The 25,774-nt window shown below is 43.2% G+C and overlaps 1 protein-coding gene across 1 annotated transcript in view; it reads right to left on the bottom strand.

The window, feature by feature from the left end:
- DPP6 (dipeptidyl peptidase like 6) overlaps window positions 1-25,774 on the bottom strand; it is an 804,405-nt gene that overhangs the window by 371,840 nt on the left and 406,791 nt on the right. Inside the window, exon 3 of the mRNA XM_060107540.1 lies at window positions 16,041-16,139. Coding sequence (XP_059963523.1) covers window positions 16,041-16,139 — 99 coding nt within the window. The remainder of the gene's footprint in view (window positions 1-16,040; window positions 16,140-25,774) is intronic.

The raw sequence follows: 25,774 nt of genomic DNA, 5'->3' as shown, positions 1-25,774 counted from the left end.
ACATACCTTATGTTCTACATACAAGGTACAAAACAACGCCTTCTATCTATCTCTTTATGACCCTGAGTCATCTAACTAACCAGAGCTCCAGGCATCTGGCAGACACTTAATAATATTTATGAAGTGAATGGGTGATGCTCCAAGGATGCTGCTTTGTTGTTTTTTTTATTGGAGTATAGTTGCTTTACAATGTTTTGTCAGTTTCTGCTGTACAGCGAAGTGAATCAGTTATATGTATACATATATCCCCTCTTTTTTGGAATTCCTTCCCATTTAGGTCACCACAGAGCATTAAGTAGAGTCCCCTGTGCTATACAGTAGCTTCTCATTAGTTATCTATTTTATACATAGTATCAGTAGTGTATATATGTCAATTCCAATCTCCCAATCCATCCCACCTCCCCTTTCCCCCTTGGTATCCACACATTTGTTCTTGACGTCTGTGTTTCTATTTGTGCTTTGCACATGGGTTCATCTGTACCATTTTTCTACATTCCACATATATGTGTTAATAAACGACATTTGTTTATCTCTTTCTGACTTACTTCACTCTGTTTGACAGTCTCTAGGTCCATCCACATCTCTGCAAATGGCACAATTTCATTCCTTTTTATGGCTGAGTAATATTCAAGGAAGCTGCTTTACCTGTTTACATTGTTTTATGTAGTTTGATCCCTGGAGACTTAGTCTTGTTTGGTGCCATGATGGAATGAATCCTTGAGCTAGTGCGGTTGGAAATAAATCACTTCAAGAGATTAAGTTACTATCCAGAAGGAAAGTCATGAAAAGACACATTAGTAGAAGATTTGCTAAGGCCATAAACAACCAGAGAAAGGGAGACTGCCATATTTCGCTTGGGAGCCCCAGATCAGAATCCCCCTGCTTATGTCTGGGGCGTTCCACAGTGCCTAGAATAAACACCCAACACGCACAGTCAGCAGTGTTCATTTAAAACTCAAGCTCCCAAATAAAAATTAGAGCATGACCTTGTTCCCTGGTCCTATTCATTTTCCCTGTTCATCAAGGACACGCGTCAGATGGAGGGGGGATGAGGTAAGGTGGAGGAGTCTTTATTCTTCTTCTAAACCCTGCTGTTGAGTGCTGATTCAAAAGAGGGAGAGGCAACGATCCTGGGCGAGTCTGAGGCTCTAAAGGCAAAGGAAGATGATGGGAAGGGTAAAGGAGAGCACGGGTTTACGTGAGAGTCAAGTGAAATGGAAAGTGCTCTTTAGCCTTTAATACACTGCATCTCCTCTTAGGCCCTTAATGACTTATTCTAGTCCTGTCCATGGGATTCGGGCATCAGGAAGAAAGGCTTATCTTCGCTTAAAGAAGAACTCAGAGCGGTGCTGATGTGGTCATTGTTTCTCATGTCCATCATCTGGTAAATGAGCAGACTCTTATTTGCAATCCATTTGTTTATTTAACCTCACTTACTTCGGGCTCTTAACGCCAAATTAAGTTTTAAAAACCTAACAATTTGGTTTAAGGATGAGCACCAACCTAGGCATTTTATGTTCAGTAAATACCTATTTTCATGTGAGGAGTCACTGAGAAGAAAGTCGGAAAAGAAAACATCCCCGGAAAGGTTGGTATTACACTATGTTGCCATTTACCCCTCTGGTTTCAGCCAGAAAGCTGCCTTGCCACTAGCTGCCCACAGCACACCCTGTGCCTACTGCTGGTGTATATTCACAGGCAGATTGCACGGGTCTCATTTCCGAGGCAATATGATCAAGGTATCAAATAGCTACAATGACTTCTAAGATGCATTCCTGATCTCTGGCTATTGCTCTACAATCCCTGTTACCAGAGGTGAGAACAAGACAGCAAATGGGCAGGATCTGTATACATCTGTCCTTTAGAATTCCTGACGTGGAACTTATCAACCCCCAAGTAACTAGCCTGGATTTACTGAAAATCTCCTAGCAAAATGTCAGATTGGAAACAAAAACACAAAAGTCAGTCCTAAAAATAATTATCTAGCAACATTATTCTTGTGAGGTTTATCTGTTTGTTTCTTAGGCATTTGTCCTTGCAGATCACAACTGTCTTAAGGAAAGTATCTGGTGCCTGGAGGTGTTTGAGTGGAGGCTGAGAAGCTAACAGAGAAAACAAGTCAAACAGCAAAAGGAAGCAAATAACCTGGTGGAGGAAGCAGAGCTCACACTCCACCTGGCTGCCCTGCGGAGCATGGGTCGGGGGGAGAGCTGCTGATAACCCGGTCCCCCCATACCCGGCACTTCTGCTGTGACCCCCCAGGATGCCAGGCTCACGAGACCAGCAGCAAGGGGGGTGCTGCATGCACTGGACGAGGCCACGGGCCACCTAGTGAACTGGGTGATCCTGAGAGAGCCCAAGGGGAAAAGAAACTGCCCAGGGGACACTGTCTTGTGCTTCACAGACACGTCCAGACTCCCACTGTACGTGACGATTCAACCTCACAATGACTCTAACAATGCTCTTGTATGTAGTAAACAGACTTTCCACTGAACTCTGGGCAAGTTCTCTGAACCCTCAGAAGGTATTTTCAGTGTAAGTCAGACAGAACCCTTAAAAAGACTAGTTCTGCTACTCGCGAGCTGTGTGACCTAGGGCAAGTGACTGAACCTCTCTGATCCTAGAGGTTACAGATCCTTAGCTGTAACACTAGTGTTACTAGGAAGCATTCTGCTACATTGTCATTTCTGAGGTTTGTTCTATTTCCCCCTTACTTTTGGTGGGGATGAAAGCCCTTCTAAGGGTCTGACCTGGGAGAAATTAACAAAATGAAGTCACTTTTCGGTTCCTTCCTTTGCAAAGCATAGAAGTCCCAGAACTCTGTCTTTACTTTGGAAAAACTCCTTAATTTGGCTTTTTGGCTGTTATTGAGAAAGGCTGACTGGCAACCGAGGCAGGAGCTCAGAGGGAGGGTTGCTGAGCACAGCTAAGTCATCTGCATAATGATGCTGCATAAACAAGTTGTTTGCTGTTTTCTCTGGGGATGGAGATTTTGGAGGAGCCCAGGATATTCAGAGAAGTAAAGCATCTGAACACAGAAGAGAAGACTGTGACCCAAGAGACAGTCCCCGCTGGGACTGCAGGGTGTTGGGTCTGAAGCAGCAGATGTGAGGTTGGCCCTTAGGTTGGAAATCTGGACCTTTATAAAAGCCCCAAACCTGCTAAGCATTAAAAAAAAAAAAAAATCCAGATGCCATATCTGGACAAAACTCTAATTCAAAAAGATGCACCCCTATGTTCATAGCAGCACTATTCACAATAGCCAAGACATAGAAACAACCTACATGTCCATCGACAGATGAATGGATAAAGATGTGGTATATATACACAATAGAATATTAGCTATAAAAAAGAATGAAAAATGCCATTTGCAGCAACGTGGATGGACCTAGAGATTATCATACGAAGTGAAGTCAGACAGAGAAAGACAAATACCATATGATATCACTTACATGTGGAATCTAAAATATGACACAAATGAACTTATCTACAAAACAGAAACAGACTCACGGACATAGAGAACAGACTTGTGGTTGCCAAGGGCGGGGGCACTGGGGTGGGATGGATTGGGAGTTTAGGATTAGCAGATGCAAAATAAATGGATAAACAACAAGATCCTACTGTATAGCACAGGGAACTATATTCAATATCCTGGGATAAACTATAATGGAAAATAATATAAAAAAAGAATGTATATATGTGTATAACTGAGTCACTTTGCTGTATAACAGAAACTAACATAATACTGTAAATCAGCTATACTTTAAAAAAAAATCCAGCTGTCAACATGTCTATTCCTGTAAACTCCCCCTATTTCTGCTCCAATAAGATATAAGAAGAGACAAGAAAAAAGGTGAATTCCATATCAACCACTTGTAAGCCACCAGATATGAGAAGGATCTACCCCGGCACTCAGAACACCTCCTTCTGGAAGATCTCCAGCTTGCAAAGACAGCACAGGACACTGGCCATTTGGTTTGCCCAGGAGGCCCCCGAAACAGTTAAACTGGGAACAGAAGATTCATGCTAACTTTGCAGGCAACTCTGATTCATGTGCACAGCCCCTGCCGGAACCCTGTCGCTGTGGGCACCTGTGCAGGGCAGTGAGGATGAGTTCACAGGTTCTGTGACGGAAGCGGCAGCAGCAAAGCAAGGCCGCGGGGTTCGGGGAAGACCTCTAAGCACGTGGAAGAAAGGACGCACTGAAAAGTCTCCGAGGCGGGGATGCCAAGGGGCCTTCAGAAGAGGGAGGGGCAACAGTCACCTCTAAGCTGCTCCATCTTCTGGGGTGTGTCGTGTTCTCTTCCCTGACCCCCAACCCTGCCTAAAAGTCTGCCATTAAGCAGTTTTGTGTCCTTCAGTTCGGGAGAACAGAGGAGTGAGTGTCCATGCAGGGGACAAAGTAGAGACGAGAGAGGCTCATTAGCATGGGAGCCACAGCAGAGCACTGCACGGACAGTGAGGTGGGGGTCAGTCTGAGAAGAAGCCAGAAAACATAACAAAGTATTGAAGAGGCCACCAGACCAATGAACTTATCTACAAAACAGAAGTAGAGGCACAGATGTAGAAAACAAGCTTATGGTCACCAGGGGGTAAGGGAGGGGAGGGACGAATTGGGAGACTGGGATTAACACGTACACATTACTACATGTAAAACAGATAACTAACAAGGACCTACTGTACAGCACAGGGAACCTTACTCAACCCTCTGTAATGACCCATATGGGAAAAGAATCTAAAACACAGTGTATATATGTATACGTATAACTGATTCACTTTGCTGTAGACCTGAAACTAACACAACATCGTAAATCAACTATACTCCAATAAAAATTTTAAAAAATAATAAAAGAAAAGGCCACCACTTTCTGTAGGACCTGGGTTCAAACAGTGCATGGAAAGGACTTAGCACAGCTTCCGGCACATTTTGCATATAATCAATAAACGGTAAGGACAAAAGTTATGAGGGGTGAACACCTCTGGTATCAGGGGCTGTCTCTGCCATCCATGAGAGTCTCCCCACTAAAGCAGGAAAACAGAACTGGATCCATCTTTATCATTGCACACGGATGTGTGATTTCTTACGGTGCCAGGAGTCACCACAAATAAAGAACCTGGCTGTCCTTCAGCCAACCAGAAAGTCATTTACCCAGAGTCCCTGTCCATGAATACCCGATCTGCCCGACCCCGAGTCATTCATTCAGTCAAGTAATATTTACAGAAACTTTATCACATGCCAGACACTCTGCCCTATGAGGGAAAGAGGACAGTCACAACAACATGCTTACGGCCTTAAGAAGCTTGCTGTCAAGGGCAAGGCAGAGATGTAAACAAACACCTGAACACAGAATTAGATATGCCATGGGCACAGGATTGATGGGTCATCAGGGATTACACTCATTTATGGAAGAGATCAAGTGATGCATTTTTTATTAATTAAGAAGGTGATCAATGTTTGAAAAGGTGTCAATGATAATTAATTAGCCTCTGGTAGGCTGATGTGGTTAAGGACTTGGTGGGATAATTTAATTGAAACAATAAATGAAAATGTCAGTGCTTGTGTGAGGGTCACTGCATTCAAGGATGCAGAGTCTCTAATTAATAGAACTTCCCGATTTGCTTTTAAAAGAGCATTCTAGACACAAAGGAATCTCACCCCTGGGCTCAACAGCTGCAGAAAAATTAGGACTTATGTAACTTCACAGGCTCCCTTAATCTGGATGAAAGTAAAATAAAACAAAACTTGTGAGCCCTGGGCTGTGCACTGCGGGGGGTGAAAGTACCCTTGACATTCCACTGTTGGGAGGACAACCTGCCCTGCACTCTGATCTAGTCTTGAAGGCGGATCTCCTGCAGTGGCATGTGGTACCTCAGGGCACACCCTGCGTGATGCGGGGCCAGATGCTCAGGAAAAGCCCTGACCAGCCTTGAAGCCCTGGAACAGCCACAGAACATTCTGAAAACTGTCTCTCCACCTAACTGAGGATGAAACACAACATGTCAATCTCACTTGAGATCTCTTTTCTCAAGAAAAAAAATATATGGGTGCATGTGTGAGTGTGTGTGTGTGTTTGCCTAGATCCAAAAAAAAAGCCTGTCCCTTTGAAATGCAAACAAAGTTGAAATGGGATTTCATTCTTCGCTCCTGCCAAGGGTCTGCATTCAATTCAACAAAGACAGAGGTTGTATCTAAATTCCCACAGAAGCGGCACTTGCCAGCTGTGAAGTGATGAAAAGATTCAGAACACGCCTCTCTTTGCTGGGAGAGTGTTGGCCCAGCTCAGCCTGCAGAGATGCAACTCCTCAAACCAGGAATTACTACAAGCAGCAGGGCCTGGGTCCTGCAGTCATTTAAGAGACTAAAGGGCCCCCCTCAGACAGAGGACCAAAAACGATGAGTGTGATGTTCACATAGTGTCCATGCCCCTCAGAAAGGGAAGAACCAGGCTGGCCCCGCCTCTGCCCCAGACGCTCCTTTAGCTGCTGGTGAAGCAGGTCCAGCCTTGCAGAGTGGGCTGCGTCCCCAAGGCTGGGGACCCTAAGACGATGCTCCAGGTGTTGCTCTGATGGAAGTTTTACAGAGTTCTACCACAACCTGGCGGAGCGAGCAACTACTTCTCCTTGGGAAAAGCCAGAGAGAATTTATTTTGGATCAAGCCATAAAGAGCAAATGAGAGTTTCTGAAGCACAGAATTGTTGAATAAAAGCACTCTCTCAGGGCTTCCCTGGTGGCGCAGTGGTTGGGAGTCCGCCTGCCGATGCAGGAGACGCGGGTTCGTGCCCCGGTCCGGGAAGATCCCACATGCCGCGGAGTGGCTGGGCCCGTGAGCCATGGCCGCTGAGCCTGCGCATCCGGAGCCTGTGCTCCGCAACGGGAGAGGCCACAACAGTGAGAGGCCCGCGTACCACACACACACAAAAAAAGCACTCACACACACACACACACACACACAGAGAACAGATAAAGGCACTAAGTTACTGAACGTAACTACTGTTCTCATCTGTGACACTGCTATTATTGCTTCTACTGCCCCGGGCACTAAATGCTACCCTCTTTTGATTGTTTCCTGCCGGTAACTCCAATAGAAAACCTTGCAGGACAGTTAGCAGATAATCGTTTTAGCTCAGATACTGGAAATATGGGAGATGCACGAGGAAGAAGGCAGAAGGACGCCGAGAGGCAGCTGGGGAACGGCCTTGGCCTGCGGATACGGGAGCCGCGGTGGGGGTGGGCTTTACTGCACTAAGTCAGTCCGAGGGTGGGCTTTACTGCACTAAGTCAGTCCGAGGCGTAACTGGCCTCACGCCAGACGACTGGGTTTCTCTCCTCCTGAGGAAACGGGGAAACCTCGAAAACTACAACAAAAGCGAGAGGAAGTATTCAATAAACTGGTGCTTGACCCAAACATGTACTCTAATTACATTTCATCTGTTTCTCAGGGGCTTTAATAAGACACGGTGATGCTCTTCGATGTGCATTTTATGTAATGACTTCAAACGATTACTATTATTATCTCCTTCCACACGCTGAGCCACGGAAGAACATTTTCACTCTTTGAAACCTGTCCTTTCTGGGCATTCCTTTTCAGGGACTGCTGACCGGTTGGTACAGGCAGTGCCGAATAATCCCCAGGGAACTTTTTGACTCTCTGCAATTCTAAGACTTAATGGTTTTCATTGAAAAATTGTGGTCTTCAAAAACAGCAGAAATACCCAAACCATTTAAAACTCGAATTCCACCTCCATCTAACCCCCTGAGCTTTAGGGAAAAAAAAAAAAAAATCTATCTGGTTTATCAGAATAACAACAGAGAAGAAGAGAAAGCAAATATGGAAATCAAGCTGCTTTGAGCCCTGTGCACTATCTCCAATTTTATCTTCTAAAACATATACTTTTCCAGGATCAACCAGACAGCTGTTATTTTCCTACATTCAAAGGAAGCAATTTTCTCCAATTTTACAGTCTCTCTCACATAGCGTCTGAGAGACAGAAAGGGCTCTCTGCTCACAAGTGCCTGGATTAATGGACGTGAGCATCAGCAGACAGAGTCGAGAGATATAGGAGCCGGAGGCCACTGTGGGCTTTCACCATGTGCCAGTGAAGTTGAGGAGAGAGCAGGCTGGGAGGCCAGGCCTTGCCTGGAGCTTGCAGACAAGCTAATCCAGCCCCGGGAGCAGATTCTGCTAACCAGCCCCGGGCCTGCCTGCATACTGAAGATACTGGGCAGGGGAAAGCGGGTCCCGGAAGGGGGCAGGTGGCCTCGCCTTGCCCAGAGCACAGGGCATGGGGCTCATCAACCCGTTGCCAAATTTCAGTCCAGGCTGACTTCCCAAGAGAGAACCTGCAAAAGCAAATACACTTCTTGAGAACGTGTGTTGCCCCGGAGTCTCCCCAGGTGCTACGGCATCAGACCACCTGTGCAGAGTGACTGATGCCATAGATACAGAGGAGACCATTTTTCTATTGTTGGCAAGTGTGATGAAGGGAAAGCGAAAGGCCGTTTATACACAAATATCACGCCTGCTTTCTGGAATTCGCCTTCCCCCCATTATAGTCTGAAACAGGGTTAGTAAGAGGGCAGTTGCCGTATAAACTAGTCTGATTAGGCGAAACAAAACCCAAACGTGGGTCAGACTGTACAAGAGACTTGCAGAAAGCATGCTCCTGGCGCAGGTAGGGGTTTGCAGCCGCCGAGGGGCCACTTCCCATTGCCGTGTCCTCCGCCGGCCATCACAAAGTCAGCCGAGCACTAGCTCTCCTGCGTCGCCCTCTCGCAGGTCTTCTCTGAGGCCCCACCTCCTCAGCCCACTGCCCCTCCCCCAGGTGTCGGCAGCTCCTCAGCGATGCACGCTTTCCAGGTCTCCAAGTGGCTCCCACCCCTGGCCGAGCGTCCCGCCCAGTTCTCAATACTCAAAGGATGTTCCACTGGTGACCTTTCATCGACCTCTGCTCTGAACTCTGCATCTAATCACAGAAGCTGACTCGCAGCACTGCAGCGGGGGTCCTGGCTCACCCGGCTACCATCTCCGCGGCAGCTGCCCGTCTTCCCAGCCCCTCCCCTTCTATGCCGCCAGCACATCCAGCACATCCTGTTCATTTACCCTTGTTCACGGTGCCTCTTCACACCTGTCACTTTGTTTCCACTCACAGCCAAAACTTTCAGTCTCTGAAGACTGACCAAATTAAGGCACGTTTACGTACTGAGAGCCTCTGAAGACATTAAAATGATCAAGGAAATATGTTTATGATATGTGTTATAAACCTTTCCCCATGTAATAAATATAGTTAGCATTGTCCCACATATGATGTTACCTAAAAGGATAAATATGAAAATGTAATGGTGGTGATTTCTAGTTGATGGAATTACAGGGGATTTATTTTCATCCTTTAAAATAGCCTTCATCTCTTTTCTAATTTACTACAGTAAATACATAATTCAGATATAAGAAACATATTTGATACGACAGTTAAGCCTAAGCTCTCACTGTGCCATCCCACTATTCTAAAACCCTCAGTTCCAACTCAACCCCTATTTCTCTGAATTCTATCCCTTTCTCACTGGCTACCCTCCTCTCCCAAGAACCTGCCTAACCTGGTCCCACTTTCCCCTCTGGGCTCATCGATGGCTCTTCTCTCTAGCTGGACATTGTTCACGGATAGTCCACGTGGGCTCCTGCCCCAGGGCCTCTGTGGCTGCTGTTCCATGCAGCCTGGAATGCCCTCTCCCAGAGAGCTTATCTGCACGATTCTCACATCAGGTCTCTGCTTAAATCAACTTCATCAGAAAGGATTTCCAACCATTCTGTGTAAAATAGCATGTCCATAAGTTTCCTTATCTTTAAAAGTGGATTGGTTTTTTTCCTGCAGGCGGGAGAGGGGCACGCCGTGTGGCTTGTGGGATCTTAGTTCCCCGACCAGGGATTGAACCCGGACCTTTGACAGTGAAAGCACGGAGTCCTAACCGCTGGACTGCCAGGGAAGCCTCCAGAACTAGGTTAAGTAGCAAATGAGAAAATGTTCAAGAAGCGCCAGCAGATGGCCACAGACCAGGTACTTTGCTAGGTGCTGCGAACAACAGAGGCAAATCCTATTCTTGTGGCGTTTACATGGAAGGAAAGACAGGCGTTGAGTAAATAATTATATTTAATGTGTGTGACAAAAGGTAAAGTCCAGGATGCATCAGAGCCTGAATCTAGAAGAGCTGGGCAGCAGAGAAAAGCCGGCGGTGGGAGTGAGAATTAGGGAGAGACCAAAGGAAAATGATAAACTGTAGGGGTGGTGCTGAGGAGGGATGAGGGTGGAGTAGAGAGGAGGGGTGTCCTGGGCAGAAAGCACAGCCTGTGAGAACCACCCTGAGGGAAAAGGAGACGGACCTCAGAAGCCATCAAAGAAGCTCAAGTCGGTCCAGAGCAAGAGACAACTGGGGACACGTGAGGGACAAGGCAGGAAAAGTAAGGGGACTGATCTCAGAGAGTCTGAGAAACAGAGGGTGCCCAGGGCTGGGGCTGCACGCCTCTCCTGAGAGCAGTGGAAAGCCAGGGAAAGTTCTATGACAGGAGATCGGAGGCGGGGAGATGAGTCCTGGACACGTGAACTCGAAGTGTCCACAAGACATCCTGGTGGACATGTAAGTCAGTCAGTGAGACACACACACACAACACACTCAGAAGAGCGTTTGAGCTGGAGCTGCAGAACTGAAACTCAGTGGCATGTAGATAGTAACTAGAGTCATGGGACTGAATGAAGCCTGGGGATTTCAGACACCTAAAGGTGGAAACATAAAAACTCCACCCATGTGAGTGACCCCTTCTGCTGGCACCAGAGCCATTACCCGAGGGTCCACTGAGGAGCATGGCTCCTGGTTCTGTCTGCTGCCGTGCCTGTCTCCAGTCCTGTATCCTTCAGGTGAACCAGCTGACAAATAGGCCAATGGCAGTCAGGAGAGTCTGACTGAATCTAAGATGGGCTCTGAGTATTCTGAAGGCGGAGCTGGCAGAAGTTCCTGGTGGATTAGATATGAAGTACAAGAAAAAGAGCAAAGTAAACGATGACTCCAAGTCTTTCAGCCTGTTCTGCCAGAAGAACAAATTTCTCCTCAGCTGGATTGGAAGAGGCTGTGCATAGAGCAGGTGGGTTTGTTTTTTTGTTTGTTTGTTTGTTTTGGGTGGGGAGGCAGATCAAGAACTCAGATTTGGCGACACTAAAGTTAGGGCTGTGATGTCTACGAGACATCTGAGAACTTCAGGAGAGAGGTCTGGTCTGGAGAATAAGTTAGGAGTCATTGGTAGGTGAATATTTTAAGCCATGAGACTAGATGAAAGCACAGAGGGAATGAGTGTAGAAACCAAAAGGGGAGGATGAAGACTGAGTCCTGGGCCCACCAACATCAAAAGTCGGAGAGAAGAGCGAGAACCAGCACCGGAGTCTGAGAAGGAGCTGCCCATGAGGCAGAAATAAAACCAAGAGAATGTGATGACCTGTAGGTCAAGTGAGGAAGCTGGTGCAGGTAGAGGGAGTCATCAATTGTGTCAAATGCTGCTGATGATTAGATTAAGATGAGGTCTGAGACGTGACCACGGAATTGAGCAACCTGGAGGTTACTAGTGACCTTGACAAGAGGAGAGTCAGGGAGGGCTGGGGGTGAAAGCCTAGCCAGAGTGGGCTTAGCAAGAACTGGAGAAGAGTAATCTGAGATGTCACAGAGAGACAACTGTTTCAAGCTGCAGAGGAGAACAAGAAATTGGGCAGTGCTCGGCGGGGAAGGTGGAGTCACGCTAAGCTTTGTGTGTGTGTTTCAGTGAGACAAATCAGAGCATATCTGCCTGATGATGGGAAGAATCTGACACAGAGATTAAAAAAATGAACATTTAGAGAAGAAAGGAGGCATTTGCTACAATTATTCCTCAAGTAAGTGAAGCAAGTGCACCTCTGATTTTTGTAGATGGAGTGCAGACAGGTCATCTGGGGTTACAGGCTGGGGGAGGGGCAGAGCGCATGGCAGGTGCAGATGGTGCTGGGTAAGGACATGTGATGGTGAGAGTATTCTTAAGCTTTCTTCTGGTAGTTTTAAATGAGAATTAGGATGGGAAGAAGGTTGCAGAAAATTAAGGAGAGAGGAGAAGGTTTGAAATGATCCATCATCTAGGAGTTTCCAAGAGGGAACAAGACAGCCCAGGAAAACTGGTCCATGGACATAAATGGACTTAAGTGTCTGAAGTAACCAGAAGACCTCATCACAGTGGCTACTTCATATCACAGAATCCCAGCACAGCACATTAAAGGATCCAAAAGGTTGAGAAGTCCAATGTGGTCACTTATAAAAGAGAAGAATTTACTCAACTAAGCAAATATGCAGTGAGACTACACCCTGGGCAATTTCAGGAAGTGTATGCCTCTTCCTTTGTAGGAGGGAGTTCAGAGTGAGCTCTGAGTGAGTTCAGATGTTGTCAGTTCTACTGCTCTACACACCTCATCTGACTTGACCCAGGGGTTGCAACAAATATGTGAGGGAAGTCTACAAGAGCTTTTGGATGTTAGAGAATTTGAAGACTGTTACACCAATCATTTTCAGAAAAGGTAGATAAAAAAATTGTCTCTAGTATAAAAATGGGTGAGGAGAAATTTAACTCCAACCCAATCCATATTCTCCAGATAAATAAAGCATATTAGTTCTAGACTATTAACTCCAATATTAAACCCAAGATACATTTGTTAACTTTAGTGGTTAGTGTGCACTAAAAAAGCCAAGTCTCTTTCTCTGTGGGGAATTACCCCATTTTTCTTGATCACTTGGGTATTTTGTTAGTTCAACATAGGCACCATGAGAATAAGGGATACTAGAATAGAAAATTTAAGGAATGGCAACAATTCTGAAATACAACCTACAGCCTTGCTTAAAACACACAATGTAACCAGTGAGGTTGTGAGAGAAACTGGCTAGAGACAGGGGGCTTCAATTCTATACAATGTAGCAGTTTACAGAAACCAGAGAGACCTAGCTTCAAGTCTGAATTTTGCTACTTATTAACTGTGTGATGTTGATCAAGTCATTTAAACACCCTTGGCTCAGTTTCCTCATCCATAAAATGTGAATAATGGTAGTTGTGAGAATTAAATGACTTAATGTGTGCAAAGCACTTAGTAGAGAGCTTAAGATATGGGAAACCCTCAGTAGTTGATGGTGACGGTGATGATGATGGTGGTGATGGTGATGATGATGATGATGATGGTGATGGTGATAATGATGTGATGATGATGATGGTGATGGTGGTGATGGTGGTGATGGTGGTGATGATGGTGGTGATGGTGATGATGATGTGATGATAGTGATTGTGATGATGATGATGGTGGTGAGAGTGACAGTAAGGAAGAAGAAGGGGAGGAGGCACAGACAGAGGAGAAAGGAGGAAGAAGAGGAGAAGAATGAGGTTGCCGTAGTGATGATGGTGGTAGTTGTTGTTGGTGGTGGTGGGTGGTGACTCCAAGTCTACCACAGTGAAACTGTTCCAGAGGCAAAAAAAATGCTTGCATTTTGGGGGTCCATGGGCAATTTGCCTGCTACATTGTAGATACTCAATAATCACTAATGGAATGAATTAATGTTCTGATAATTTCTAAAGCTCATCGCAGCTCCACAACATTTGATAATCCTGTGAATGTATAGCAGTCTTTCTGTGGATCTTCACATTTAGAATTGTAATGTAAAAAATGAATGAATTCTTTGTGGTATTTGTAAAAATCCATTATGAAGGCACAGTTAACCACCACAGTTATTTCATCCACTTTAAGCTATTACATCTTCAGGGAGCAGGAAGAAAGGGACTGATCAGGAAGAGAAATAAGTGAAAGAAAAGTTGGAGGGGGGCAGCTAAAAGGGTAGGGGGAAAACAGTTGTGGCCCCTCACACTTTTGACAGTGCCTGGTCTCTGGGGAGACCTGACCACCTGGTTAATTTGCAATAAAACTTCACACTGTGCTTACATTTACAAAGGAAGAATCCACTTAAGAAAGCTCCTGGACACCAAAGTCATGTTTATTTGAAACACAGGTGGTCTTATGAGTAGACTTAACCTGCTAAAACAGAGAGGATGGGCATTTTCTGCTGGGCACAAGGCCACTTCTCAACTGCTTGTATTAATGCCCAACTTTGCGGATATAACAAAATCTTGGCTGGCTTCCTCTGGCCAGAAAGCCAGCACATCTCAGAACCAGCTCTATGCATCTGCAGCATAAATTAGCTCATGAGATACAAACACTTTTCAACAGTAACCAACACGGGTTCCTGCAGAAACTTAGGTGCCCCTGGGCCTCCAGATCTCTGCTTACACTTTTTAAATGTTTTGCACAGGGAAAGCTGGTTTAGGCCAAGTCTGAGACCATGGGCACCCTAATATAAAGATTTCCCTATATTATTTTAGCACCTCATGGAGTCTTTGCAGGGCCCCCTCTGACCTGCTCTGAACCCTGTAACTTTGAGACCAAGTTTATGCACCATCTTTGAAACTCCTTCTCAGGAAGAATGAGGAAATCACATCCTTCCTGCACCTTGTTTCCCGACTGCCTTTGGTCACTCCCTGTTTTGTCTCCAGATGACTCTGTGCTCCTTAAGAAGACAGTAATCATCTTTTATTCCCAGGATCAGGCCCAGAGCACACGATCCATGCTTACCTCCTCCCTCCACAATGGGGAAATGCAAACAGGAAGCAGAGGCTAAGTCCCCCTCAAAACCAAAGGTAAAATTACTTCCTCAGTCAAATAACAAAGACCTTGGCTCTATCTATGTTTTGGATTTCCATGTGCCCCCCACTGGCATTCACAATATGCTGCTCTCATTTCTCCCCAATTCCGTCTTGTCAAATACATTCCCTCTGGGAATCAGCTACTTCTTTAATTTTTAAATAAGTGAATCTAAGGATCAGAAATTAATACCTAAGCCATAGTGGAGGACAAAGGAGAAGCTATTGCCCTAGTGGGAGACTAAAGGCAAAAGGTCAATGCTGGTTGATTTTCAAGAGTTTGCGAAGCATAAGAAGCATTTCAGAGGAGTCTCACAGCAAGAAAACGTAATCACATGGTGTCACTCACCAAAACAGTAGTGGAAAGAACACAAAAGGGGAAGTGAGGAGACAGGCTTCCAGCCACAGCTGTGTCACTAACTAGCTCTGTGACCTCAGAAAATTCACTTAACCTCTCTGGGCCTCATTTACTATAGAAGCCAGGATGTGAACTAGACCTCTAGCATTCCACTACAAAGGTTCTTTGACCTGAGGATTAATTTTCAAGTGCATCCCACTGAGGCTAAGACTAAATGCAAACAATATCCATGGAGATAGCAGCAGAGGTTCTAGGACCAGACTACACGAGAGGGATGCAGCAAAGCCTGCAGAAGATGGGGAGCAGTCATTTACATCTTTCCTCCCAGGACTGCACTCTAAAAATTGTTTCAGACCCAACTACAGGAAATAGACTGTTTTGAACCAACACATGCATTATAAACACACTGCCTTTTGCCACCAGTTCTATTTTGCTTTATTGTTTTAAAAAAATCACCCCAAAGAAGATTTCATCCAGATTAAAGTTCAAGAGGAAAATTAATTTATCTGCATCTATGCACGAGGCTCCGCTGTTTCCTTCATTAGACAGCATTCTAGAAGAAATCTTTTAGTTCCTTTTGGCCCTTATCTAGTTGGAGTGAAAGCAAGAGGAGTACAAAAGGGAATAAAGAACATGGAGAAAGGAGGAAGGCTCAGCTGTGTCGCTCCCTGTCTTGTTGCTTAGCAACACCTCACATCTCCGTCTGAGAAATTATGATTCAGGGAGGCGACATGGAGGACCCATTTCTCATGAAGGCGCAGCCTGATTTTACCAGATACACATCTTCTTAGACTGATAATAAGATGGTCATCACAGCAAGAGCTCTGAGGATCCACTTCCTCAGCCAGAGAGAGAAGGTGAAAGGCAAACTACGAAACCCAAACTCTCAAAAAGTGGCAGGGAGTGGGAAAGTGCTTTCTCACAGGCACTCAGGACTCAGGACTCACCACTTATCCACTTAGCCTCGGGATCATGAATTTTGAAATCTTCACTGAAGAGATCTTCCACAGTCACCTTCTTCTTTTGAGACAGACTGTTATCTTCCGCTAGAAAAGAATGAGGCAAATGGTCAAAAATTTTATTTTTTGGTAAAAAAAAAAAAAAGAGGACTATAAAACATTCTGATTGCCATTCAGAAATAGTATATACGGTAAAACATAATTTCTTTAAGTAAGTGCTGAACAAAAGCATGCTTTCTGTTTTTAGCTAAGCTATCAAAAACTACGGTAAGGGGAGTCACGGTTCAGTAAAATGGCATCATTACGCCCCCTCTGCCTGCAAAACATGAATGATCGTATTTCTTAGATATGAAGGTAAATAGTTGTTTCAAAACTGACTGATGAGCAATAGGTGGGAATAGTCAACAAAGGAAAGGATCTCAACTTTTTATGTAACCAGTCATTCATTAAGCATTTATAACGCCAACTGCAGATAACATGTTGGATGCTGAAAATTCAAAGACAACTAACACATTCCTTAGGTATTTATTCTCCATGTGCCTCACTTGTCCCTGGCTGCCTTTAGCCTGGGGATTAGTTCTTCAGATAGAATCACGCCCCAAATTCTGTGTGCAAACTACCAGGTTTTGCCCTCCCTTACCTGGATCACCATGCTTGGGAGTAAGCACCTGGGATAAGACTTGAACATCCATCCCAAGAGGCAATGTTTAGCTAAGGGCCCCAGCGGGGAGACTTCAGGAACCTGGCAGCTTTTATTCTGTTTCCTGAGGTTGAAGTGTCTGGAGTTTTAGATCTGCCTCAGAAAACGTTCTCTCCAGTGGCACAAAAATCCATTCATCTACTTTGAAAAGACAAAGGGCTGTCTGGGCATCTGACCTGTGAGACTAAGCAGATTAAACCCACAGAACAGGACACCAAACCACCTTCACTTCCTTTATAATAATAAGAAACTCTTTATCTTAACCATTTCTGATGTACATCATTTACCTAGAATGTTTATTTATGATCCCGCCCTCTTAAATAAAAGATGCCAGCTGTTGTGGTACTTTTCCTGAAGATTCAGGTCCTCGTTTCTTCCGTTTTGTGTTGGGCTGCTGTGTGGGGTATCCTCAGTGCTAATTAAGGTGTGGGGGTCTGTGTGCATCCTACGTGAGGTGGTTTCAGATCAGTATGTTTTTACACTTTGATGTTTGGTTGTTATGTCTGTTTCTCTCCTCAATTTCTGGCTGTTGAGCCACCTTCACTTCTTGGGCTGTCACAATGCTTGCCCTCAACAGTACCCTTTGCCTCTTTCAACTTTCTGTTTCAAAATCTGTGGCAGGTTGGGAAAACAAAAAGGATTTTTGTTATAGTACATAATGAAATAAGAATATAGAATCTCTGAATGAAATCTCCAAAGCTTCTTCTAGGATTCTAGCGTGTAGATTTTGTTACATCTCCTATGGTTTCTTTCTTTTGGCCTCCCTGGATGTGACGGATTACTGAAATTCTCAGAAACGTTGCACACTGACTGATTTCTTGCATATCAAATAGGATTAATGTGTGTAAAAGTCTTCTGAAATTTACAGAATCATAAGGTTCAAGGTGGCCTTCTTGTTAGACCTGATTATATGTGGAGCTCTCCCAGGGGCTGATCAAAACATGTTAAAACCAAACCAAGTTCTTCCCTCTAGGACCTTCCTATCTGCAATTGAAGCAGCCCCAAAAAAAGACACACCGCTTCAAACACAATGCATTTCAGTATGGAAGACAGACAATAAATGAAAACTTTAAAGATTACGAGACAACGGTCTAATAAAAGTTATACCGTGATCTAGTAATTAAGAAGTATACTTGCAACTAGTCGATAAGTAAGTGCACAGTACAGTGATTATAGACAACAGTACTATATTATAAACATCAAACTTGTTAAGAGACTAGATCTTAATTATTCCTACTGAAAAAAAGATAATTATGTGACCTTATAGAGGGTGTTAGCTAACCCTACAAAGGCAATCATATTGTAATATATAAATCAAATCAACATGTTGTACACCTTAAACTTACACAATGTTATATGTCAAATATATTTCAATTAAAATACAATAAATAAAATTTAAAAAGAACAAAGAATAAAAATTTCAGAGACACTCAAGTATATGGTCAGAAAATAATCATATTAAAACTTAAATTTTGGGTTTCCCTGGTGGTGCAGTGGTTGAGAGTCCGCCTGCCGATGCAGGGGACACGGGTTCGTGCCCTGGTCCGGGAAGATGCCACATGCCGTGGAGCGGCTGGGCCTGTGAGCCATGGCCGCTGAGCCTGCGTGTACAGAGCCTGTGCTCCGCAATGGGAGAGGCCACAACAGTGAGAGGCCCGCGTACCACAAAAAAAACCACAACACTTAAGTTTTATCTAAGTAAACACCATTATTCAGGGATGATTCTAGCTCCACATTTTGGTTATTCACATGTCTAATAAGAAAAGAATGAAAGACTGCCATTTCAACAAACTTTGGGTAAACTATGAAAAGCCAATTTATTCACTTTATAAAAAATTTTCTTTTCACAAATGACTAGGAATTCATCCAAAAAAAATATTTTTGTTTTTTTTTTTGGCTGCGCCACGTGGCATTCAGGATGTCCCCGACCAGGGATCGAATCCGTGCCCCCTGCATTGGAAGCGTGGATTCTTAACCACTGCACCACCAGGGAAGTCCAAAAATGTGTTTTATTTTTTAAAAACTATTACTTGCTCTGTTTTTAAAACATACTTTAAACTCTTACACGACTTAAACAGGGACAGCTTGTGACGGCGGCATTCTGATGTACACTGTACACAGTGCTCCGCCCACGCCAGGACACTGGACCGTGTCAGTATCAGCTCTGCCTCCTCAAAACCATCACCGCTGGCCTCTCTGGACCTTGAAGCCTTGCTCACGTGGTCAAGTGCTATCTGAGGTACTGACTTACAGCCTGATGCATTCCAAAAGCCCTTTGAGGTGGTGACAAGCACGAGTGACTGCCATGTTCAGGAGTCACGCTGAGCCCTGAAGAATCACAAATGAAAGACCTTACAGCGGACCTTAAGAATCTCACAGAGCAATGGAACCAAGGCAGTAAGAATGACCACACTGCAGCAGTGACAGGGCTGAGGGCATCAGGACCTGGCGTGCTAATATTTAAGGAGACTGCAGAATAAAAAGTAGGGGGAATTCCAGAAAGAATTCTTTGAGAAAAGAACCCCCTAGCCAAGATAAAAGAGATAAAAGAACATTCAAGCTAGGAGGATTGCAAGGGCATGAAGGCATTGGTGAATGCAGTATTTTCAGGAAATTGTGAGCATGTCGACATTGGTGCAGAAGAAAGTGTGAGTTGAAAGTGTCTCGAGATGAAGGTAGATTCTCTCATTATATCTGATATTCTGAAATTCCATTAGAAAATGTCTGCTTGTGGATCTTCTTTAAACACCCTGCTTCCCAGTCAGTACTATTTTCAGTCTAAGAACTACTTTCTCTGGATCAGGAATATTACTGGTAACTGTCTCAGTCAACATTACCACTCCATCCTTCCAGACCCCACTGGACCTGCACAGGAGCTTTTAGGTCCAGCCTCCACACTCCTAGCTTTTTTTTTTATGTCTTTGGGAGCAGTTGCATGATTTCTTCAGCTCCATCTTCCACTTTATGAATCAGCATGATTTCTTCAGCTCCGTCTTCCACTTTATCTACTTGCATGATTTCTTCAGCTCCATTTTCCACTTTATTTTTTCTCTAGTGTGTCTAACTCTTTCATTTCATTACTCAGTTTTAAAATTTTAAATAATTATATTTTAATTTCTAATATTCCTAATTAGCTCTTTCTCAAGATCATCGACTCTTACAGTTGCAAGCCCTTTTATCCATTGATCGTTAAAAAAAAAAACAACCCTAAAGTGTCATTTTCTGATATCCCTAGCTGATTTATATTTCTTTGGAGTTAAGTTCTTACATGTGTTAAGCTGGTGTGCTGCTTTTAGGGGATGGTTTCTGTGGGTCCTTTGATCTTGGTTGTGAGGTTCTCTCCTGCAAGCGTCCTGGGTCATGAGAGACTCCTGGTGGTGTGGTCACAAGAATGTCCTGGGCAGTCAGAGGGTCCATCCGGGTAATGGGTCTCACCAGGCCTGTGTGGCCATTTGGGCTGGAGCCCTTTCAGAGATTCAAGAACCTCTGAACATAAATGCCATTTTAAGGCAGGGGGCACTTGTCCAGCCTCTGGCCTCCATAGACACCAGTATCCTATCCCCTCCCGTTGGGCCTGACTTCAGCCTCTGTTCCTTTAGGGCAGCAGGGATTTGGCCTTACTTGCTGCTGTAGGTTTTTACCTGGTCCTTCTCCTAAGAATACTTTTCTATTCTAGGTATAGGAAGAACTCCCCTTCTGGTTTTTGACTGCAGCTATGTTTTTACTATATATCTTCTCTCATTTCTAAATGCTTGAAATGAAAAGGAAAAACTTCTATGCTCAACCTGTCATCTTTAAATGAAAATCAACATACACATGGAGATATAAGAAGTGGCCAGTGGCTCTTAGAGTTTGGACTTTATCCTGAAGAAAATTTGGGGATGACTGAAAAGTGAAGTTTCCTTCCGTCCTATAGTTAGATAAGCACATGGCACTTGTAATTAACTTGGCATCTGGGTTAGCTCACTGGCATGCAAAGGTCTGTTATAATCTGTAGTGATGTAGTTGTTCTTTGTCAGTATATAGTGCAAGGCTCCTTTCCATTCCTGATGCTTGTTAAATAGTTACGTTGTTAAATAGTACAATTATTGGACAACATTTTGGAACCTCTTCTCCAGAGATTTTTAATATTAGAAACAAATCCTTTGACCCTAAAGCAGGTTAATCTGACACATAATCTTCCCAGGTGTTTTCAATCACTGCTAGTGGGGGGTGGTGGTTAGCTACTGACAAACCCAATGTGATAACAGAGAAAACCTACCCAGATTAGTCAGAAGTCTCTTGTAAACTCTGCTTTTGTTAGAAATTGGAATAACTGACAACTCTAAAATGTTTTGCAGTCTTTGGAGGATTCTGACAGTTATTACCTCTCGATCCTACAAGAAGGAGGACGAAGGAAAGCCATTTTATGGAAGGTAAACCTGAGCTCCTGAGAGGCTGAGTGGCTTCTCCAAAGGTTCATGGTAAGGCAGTAAAGCTAACATTAACCACATATGCAGAACTTAAATACTGACATTATTCACAGAATCTGGCTTGTTCACAACCTATTCCAGAACTGGGATGCTAATAAAATCACAAAATGCAGGTAATGTTAATGATGATCCTGATAAAACACTATGTTCTCCAGGTAGAAAAGTTTTCTGTAAATAAAGAAAAGGCTGGAACAAAACATTTTAAGGCATACATTTCCTTCATTAGAAAAAACTTAGCCACCAAATCAGATTAACAGGGAACTCATACTATCAATATAATGACTGGCACATAGCAAGTGGTCACCCTGCTACGAGTAGTTTGGCTGATGTCAAGTGCTAGGTGCTTTCAAAACTCGAAGGGGACAAGGACAGTGTGGGTGAGTCAGAGGTAGATCCACAGAGAGACAGACCCCAACCTGAGACTCAGAGTAAAACTACTCTTACATTTAGAATAAGTCACTGGGAAACTTGCATGTTATTTCTATAGAAGTTGATAATATTTGTATGTTTCCATACAAACACCTAAAGAAGAACATGTGGAAATCAATTTTTCATTTTTCAGTGTTTGCACTGTTAATTCACAAGTTCCAATGACAAAGCATTTGCTGAAAAGCAAATCACTGCAGCCTGCTCCATTGACGACTATCCTAACACAGAGAGCTGCACAGTAAAAGGAAAAAGCTCAGTGAAAACACAGGAAACATTTCCCTTCACTCTGCCCGCATGTGAGCTGAATGAGTGCACTATGTCAGATATGGTTAGAGGCTGGGCCCGATACTTCCAATTAGATTTCTTTTTTCTTTCTTTCCTTCTTAAATAAAAGAAGTTCAGTCAATAATAATGTCTGCTATTGATACTACTCATATTTCCTTGGTAGGTAGATTCTTATCATAACGAAAGAATAAATTTAGTTACGCTTCACTACCAACAAATTAGGAACAATGACATTTAAACCAGGTAACATGCCTACAAATCATGACATGAATTTGGGAATTTTTCACCTAATCCTGTTCAGATCATTTACCACGTGAATCCTTAGGTCAGGACTGAGAAGGAAACATCTCATACAGAGACAGAAATCCTAGAGACGGTAGGAAGCAGCAGCCACTGAGTCAAGGGAGCACTCTCTCCCTTTACAAAGAGTGAGAGTTACTCCAAATTACAGCAAAATACAATCCTCTGGAGAAACCTCTCTGGAAAAGTCCACTCCCGAATGTAAGAAACTAAGTATCTATGGTTGGGTTAAGAACTGTATTAAAAATAGAGTTGCCATATGATCCAGCAATCCCACTCCTGGACATATACCCAGATAAAACTCTAATTTGTAAAAACAGATGCACGTCAATGTTCATTGCTGCACTCCTTACAATAGCCGAGACATGGAAACAACCTAAGTGTCCACCGACAGATGAATGGATAAAGAAGATGTGGTACATATATACAGTGGAGTACTACTCAGCCATAAAAAGAAATGAAATAATACCATTTGCGGCAATACGGATGGACCTAGAGATGATCATATTGAGTGAAGTAAGTCAGACAGAGAAAGAAAAATACCATATGATATCACTTATATGTGGAATCTAAAAAAAAGATACAAATGAACTTATTTACAAAACAGAAACAGACTCACAAACACAGAGAACAGACTTGTGGTTGCCAAGGGGGAGGGGAGTGAGGGAGGGATGGATTGGAAGTTTTGGATTAGCAGATGCAAACTATTATATATAGAATGGATAAACAACAAGGTGCTACTGTAGAGCACAGGGAACTATCAATATATTCAATATCCTGTGATAAACCATAGTGGAAAAGAATATGAAAAAGAATGTATATATATGTAAATTGAGTCACTTTGCTGTACAGTAGAAATTAACACAACACTGTAACTCAACTAGACATCAATAAAATTTAAAAAAAAAGAATTACATTAAACCACATTGTCAGGAGTGATGGTGGAGGAGCTACAAGAAAATCCACAGTCAAGGCTGCTTTTAGGATGTATTTCTTTCTGACTCATCCAAAGTTGATCATGCTTTCCCTTCTGCTCCCAGGAGTCAGCATGGAACTGATTATTTCCTTTCAAGTCTATTTTCCATACTAGCTTGATTGTTCCCCTTTTCTTTTTAAGACAAAAATTGTGCCTTCTTCATCCCTGTAAGGAGGCTGGCACATACACACGTTCAGCTAATTTCTGTTAAACGAGCATTTTTTAAATCTACATCTTTGCTTTCACTTTTTGCTTATTTTTTGCAATAAAGTCTTTTCATTGCTGAAATATATTATTTATGGTTATAACCCAAATTTATATCTACAAAGAGTCCCACAGATATTGATTTATCTTAAAGCCTTTTTCTTACAAGTTCACATACCTTCTGAAGCATCTAAGGAAGCTCATAGCATAATACCGAAATTAGTCATACTGTACATTTTACTCAAATGCTGGAAACCAAGTTATCAGCATTATTCAACACACCCTATAAATTAAGAAGCTCTAGATGTCGTGCTTTTTTTAAAGCTTCTCAATCAAAAACATCAAAGATATTCATCTCTTCTTTATGCCCTTACCTTATTCTTTTAGATCTAGGAAATAAATTAAAACCTTAAAATATATTTATCCGCCTGTTTCCTTTAGTGAGCTATAACCATTGGACTTCACATAATAAAATGTACAAAGGTTGATGTGTTTGCCTAATCTTCTCCTTCTTTTGGACATTTTTATTAAGATAAAATTTACACACTATAAAATTCACCCATCAGAAGTGTACAGCTCAATGGTTTCAGTATGTTCAACAGAGTTGTGCAACTACCACTGTGATCTAAGTTTAGAACATTTTCAGTATCCCCCCTCCCGAAGACTCCATAATCATTAGCAGTCGCTCTCCATTCCCACCCCTTTCTTCCCAGGCCTAAGCAATGAAAAATTTATTTTCTGTATCTATACATTTGGCTAGTATGGGTAACTCACATAGAATCATACCATATCTTGATCTTTTGTGATTGGCATATTTCACTTATCATAATATTTTCAAGTTTAATCCACGTAATAGTATGTAATAATATGTATCAGCACTTCACTCCTTTTAATGGATGAATAATACTCCAAAGCTAATGGCGTTGAGCATCTTTTCATGTGCTTATTGGCTATTTCTCTATCTTCTTTGTCTCCCCTTATCCAGATTGTAAAAGATGCAAAAGTTGAGAAATTCACTATTAGGAGAGGAAAAGCAGTAGATGTGGCACAACAAACTTTTGCCAATATGTCTGAAAGATCAAAAGCTCAGGGTATGCAGACACACGAAAAGCTCTTTGAAATCTAAGTGTGTAACTCATAGGTCTCCTCAGCCATCTCAGCAGAAGCCAGACATAGAGAAGGGCGTATCTAGGAAAATCCTGTGGAGGAGTCTTGTCTAATGGAACGAATCCCCATGACAAACACAGGAGACCCACAGGTTCTTAAGAATTCTATATCTACAGAAGCACTGCCAGCTCGGACTGAAAAGGACAGAGAGGCTATGAAATAAAAGAAGGTGTCAGACTTCCGACATCCTCAGATGGGAAATATGCTGATAAAATTACTCAGCTACAAACTCATGCTACCTTTCACGAAGAAGAAGGATGATCTCCAGAGGGCAGAGCTGAAAGCCACAGAGCATTATTCCCAGGCCTTTAAAACTAAAGGAGTTTGCCCAACTGGATTTAGAAATGGTTTGGAACTGGTTACCCCTTTTTTCCTTCAATTTTCCCCTTTTTTGAACAGAAATGCCTATAACTGTTATCCTATGCCTGTCTCACCACTGTATTCAGAAGAAGACACTTATTTCTTTCATTTCACAGATTCACGATAGTGATGAATTTTGCCCCAGGATGGAGCACACCCAGTCTTACCCATAACTCATCTAGATGATTTACATGATGATACTTGGGACTGCTGAGCTGATGAGATTTTGGGCTTTGAACCGATGCTGTAATAGTTTGAGGCTTCTGGGGGCCTTAGGATGGAGTGAATGTACTTTGTATGTGGGATGGATGTAAATCTTTGAGGTCAGACTGTGTAGACAAGGTAATGCCAAGCTAAGATGTCCTTATGTACTGGTGTTATGGACTGAATTGTCTCCTCTCTCCCCAATTCATATGTTGAAGCCTTAAAACCCAATGTGACTGTACTTGGAGACAGAACCTTAAAGGCTGCAGTTAAATGAGATCATAAAGGTGGGGCCCTAATCCAACAGGACTGATATCCTTGTAAAGAGAGGAATAGAGACGGAGCTCTCTCTTTCTTTCTCTCTCTCTCTGTGCATTCAAGCAGAGAAAAAGCAATGTGAGACACAGTGACAAGATGCCATCTGCCAGACAGGAAGAGAGGTCTCACTAGGAACCAACCCTGCTGGCCCTTAACCTTGGGCTTAAAGACTCGAGAACTGTGAGAAAATAAATTTCTGTTGTTTGAATGCAGTCTGTGGCTTTGTTATGCCAGCCCAAGCAGAATAATACAACTGGTATTTAAAAAATTTCAATTTGCAAACATTTGTTGTTAGTACACGGAAACA

The sequence above is a fragment of the Mesoplodon densirostris genome, chromosome 9 (genome assembly GCF_025265405.1).
Source record: "Mesoplodon densirostris isolate mMesDen1 chromosome 9, mMesDen1 primary haplotype, whole genome shotgun sequence".
Lineage (NCBI taxonomy): Eukaryota > Metazoa > Chordata > Mammalia > Artiodactyla > Ziphiidae > Mesoplodon > Mesoplodon densirostris.
Note: the sequence above shows the minus strand (reverse complement) of the source record. Positions and strands in the feature narration are given on the sequence as shown.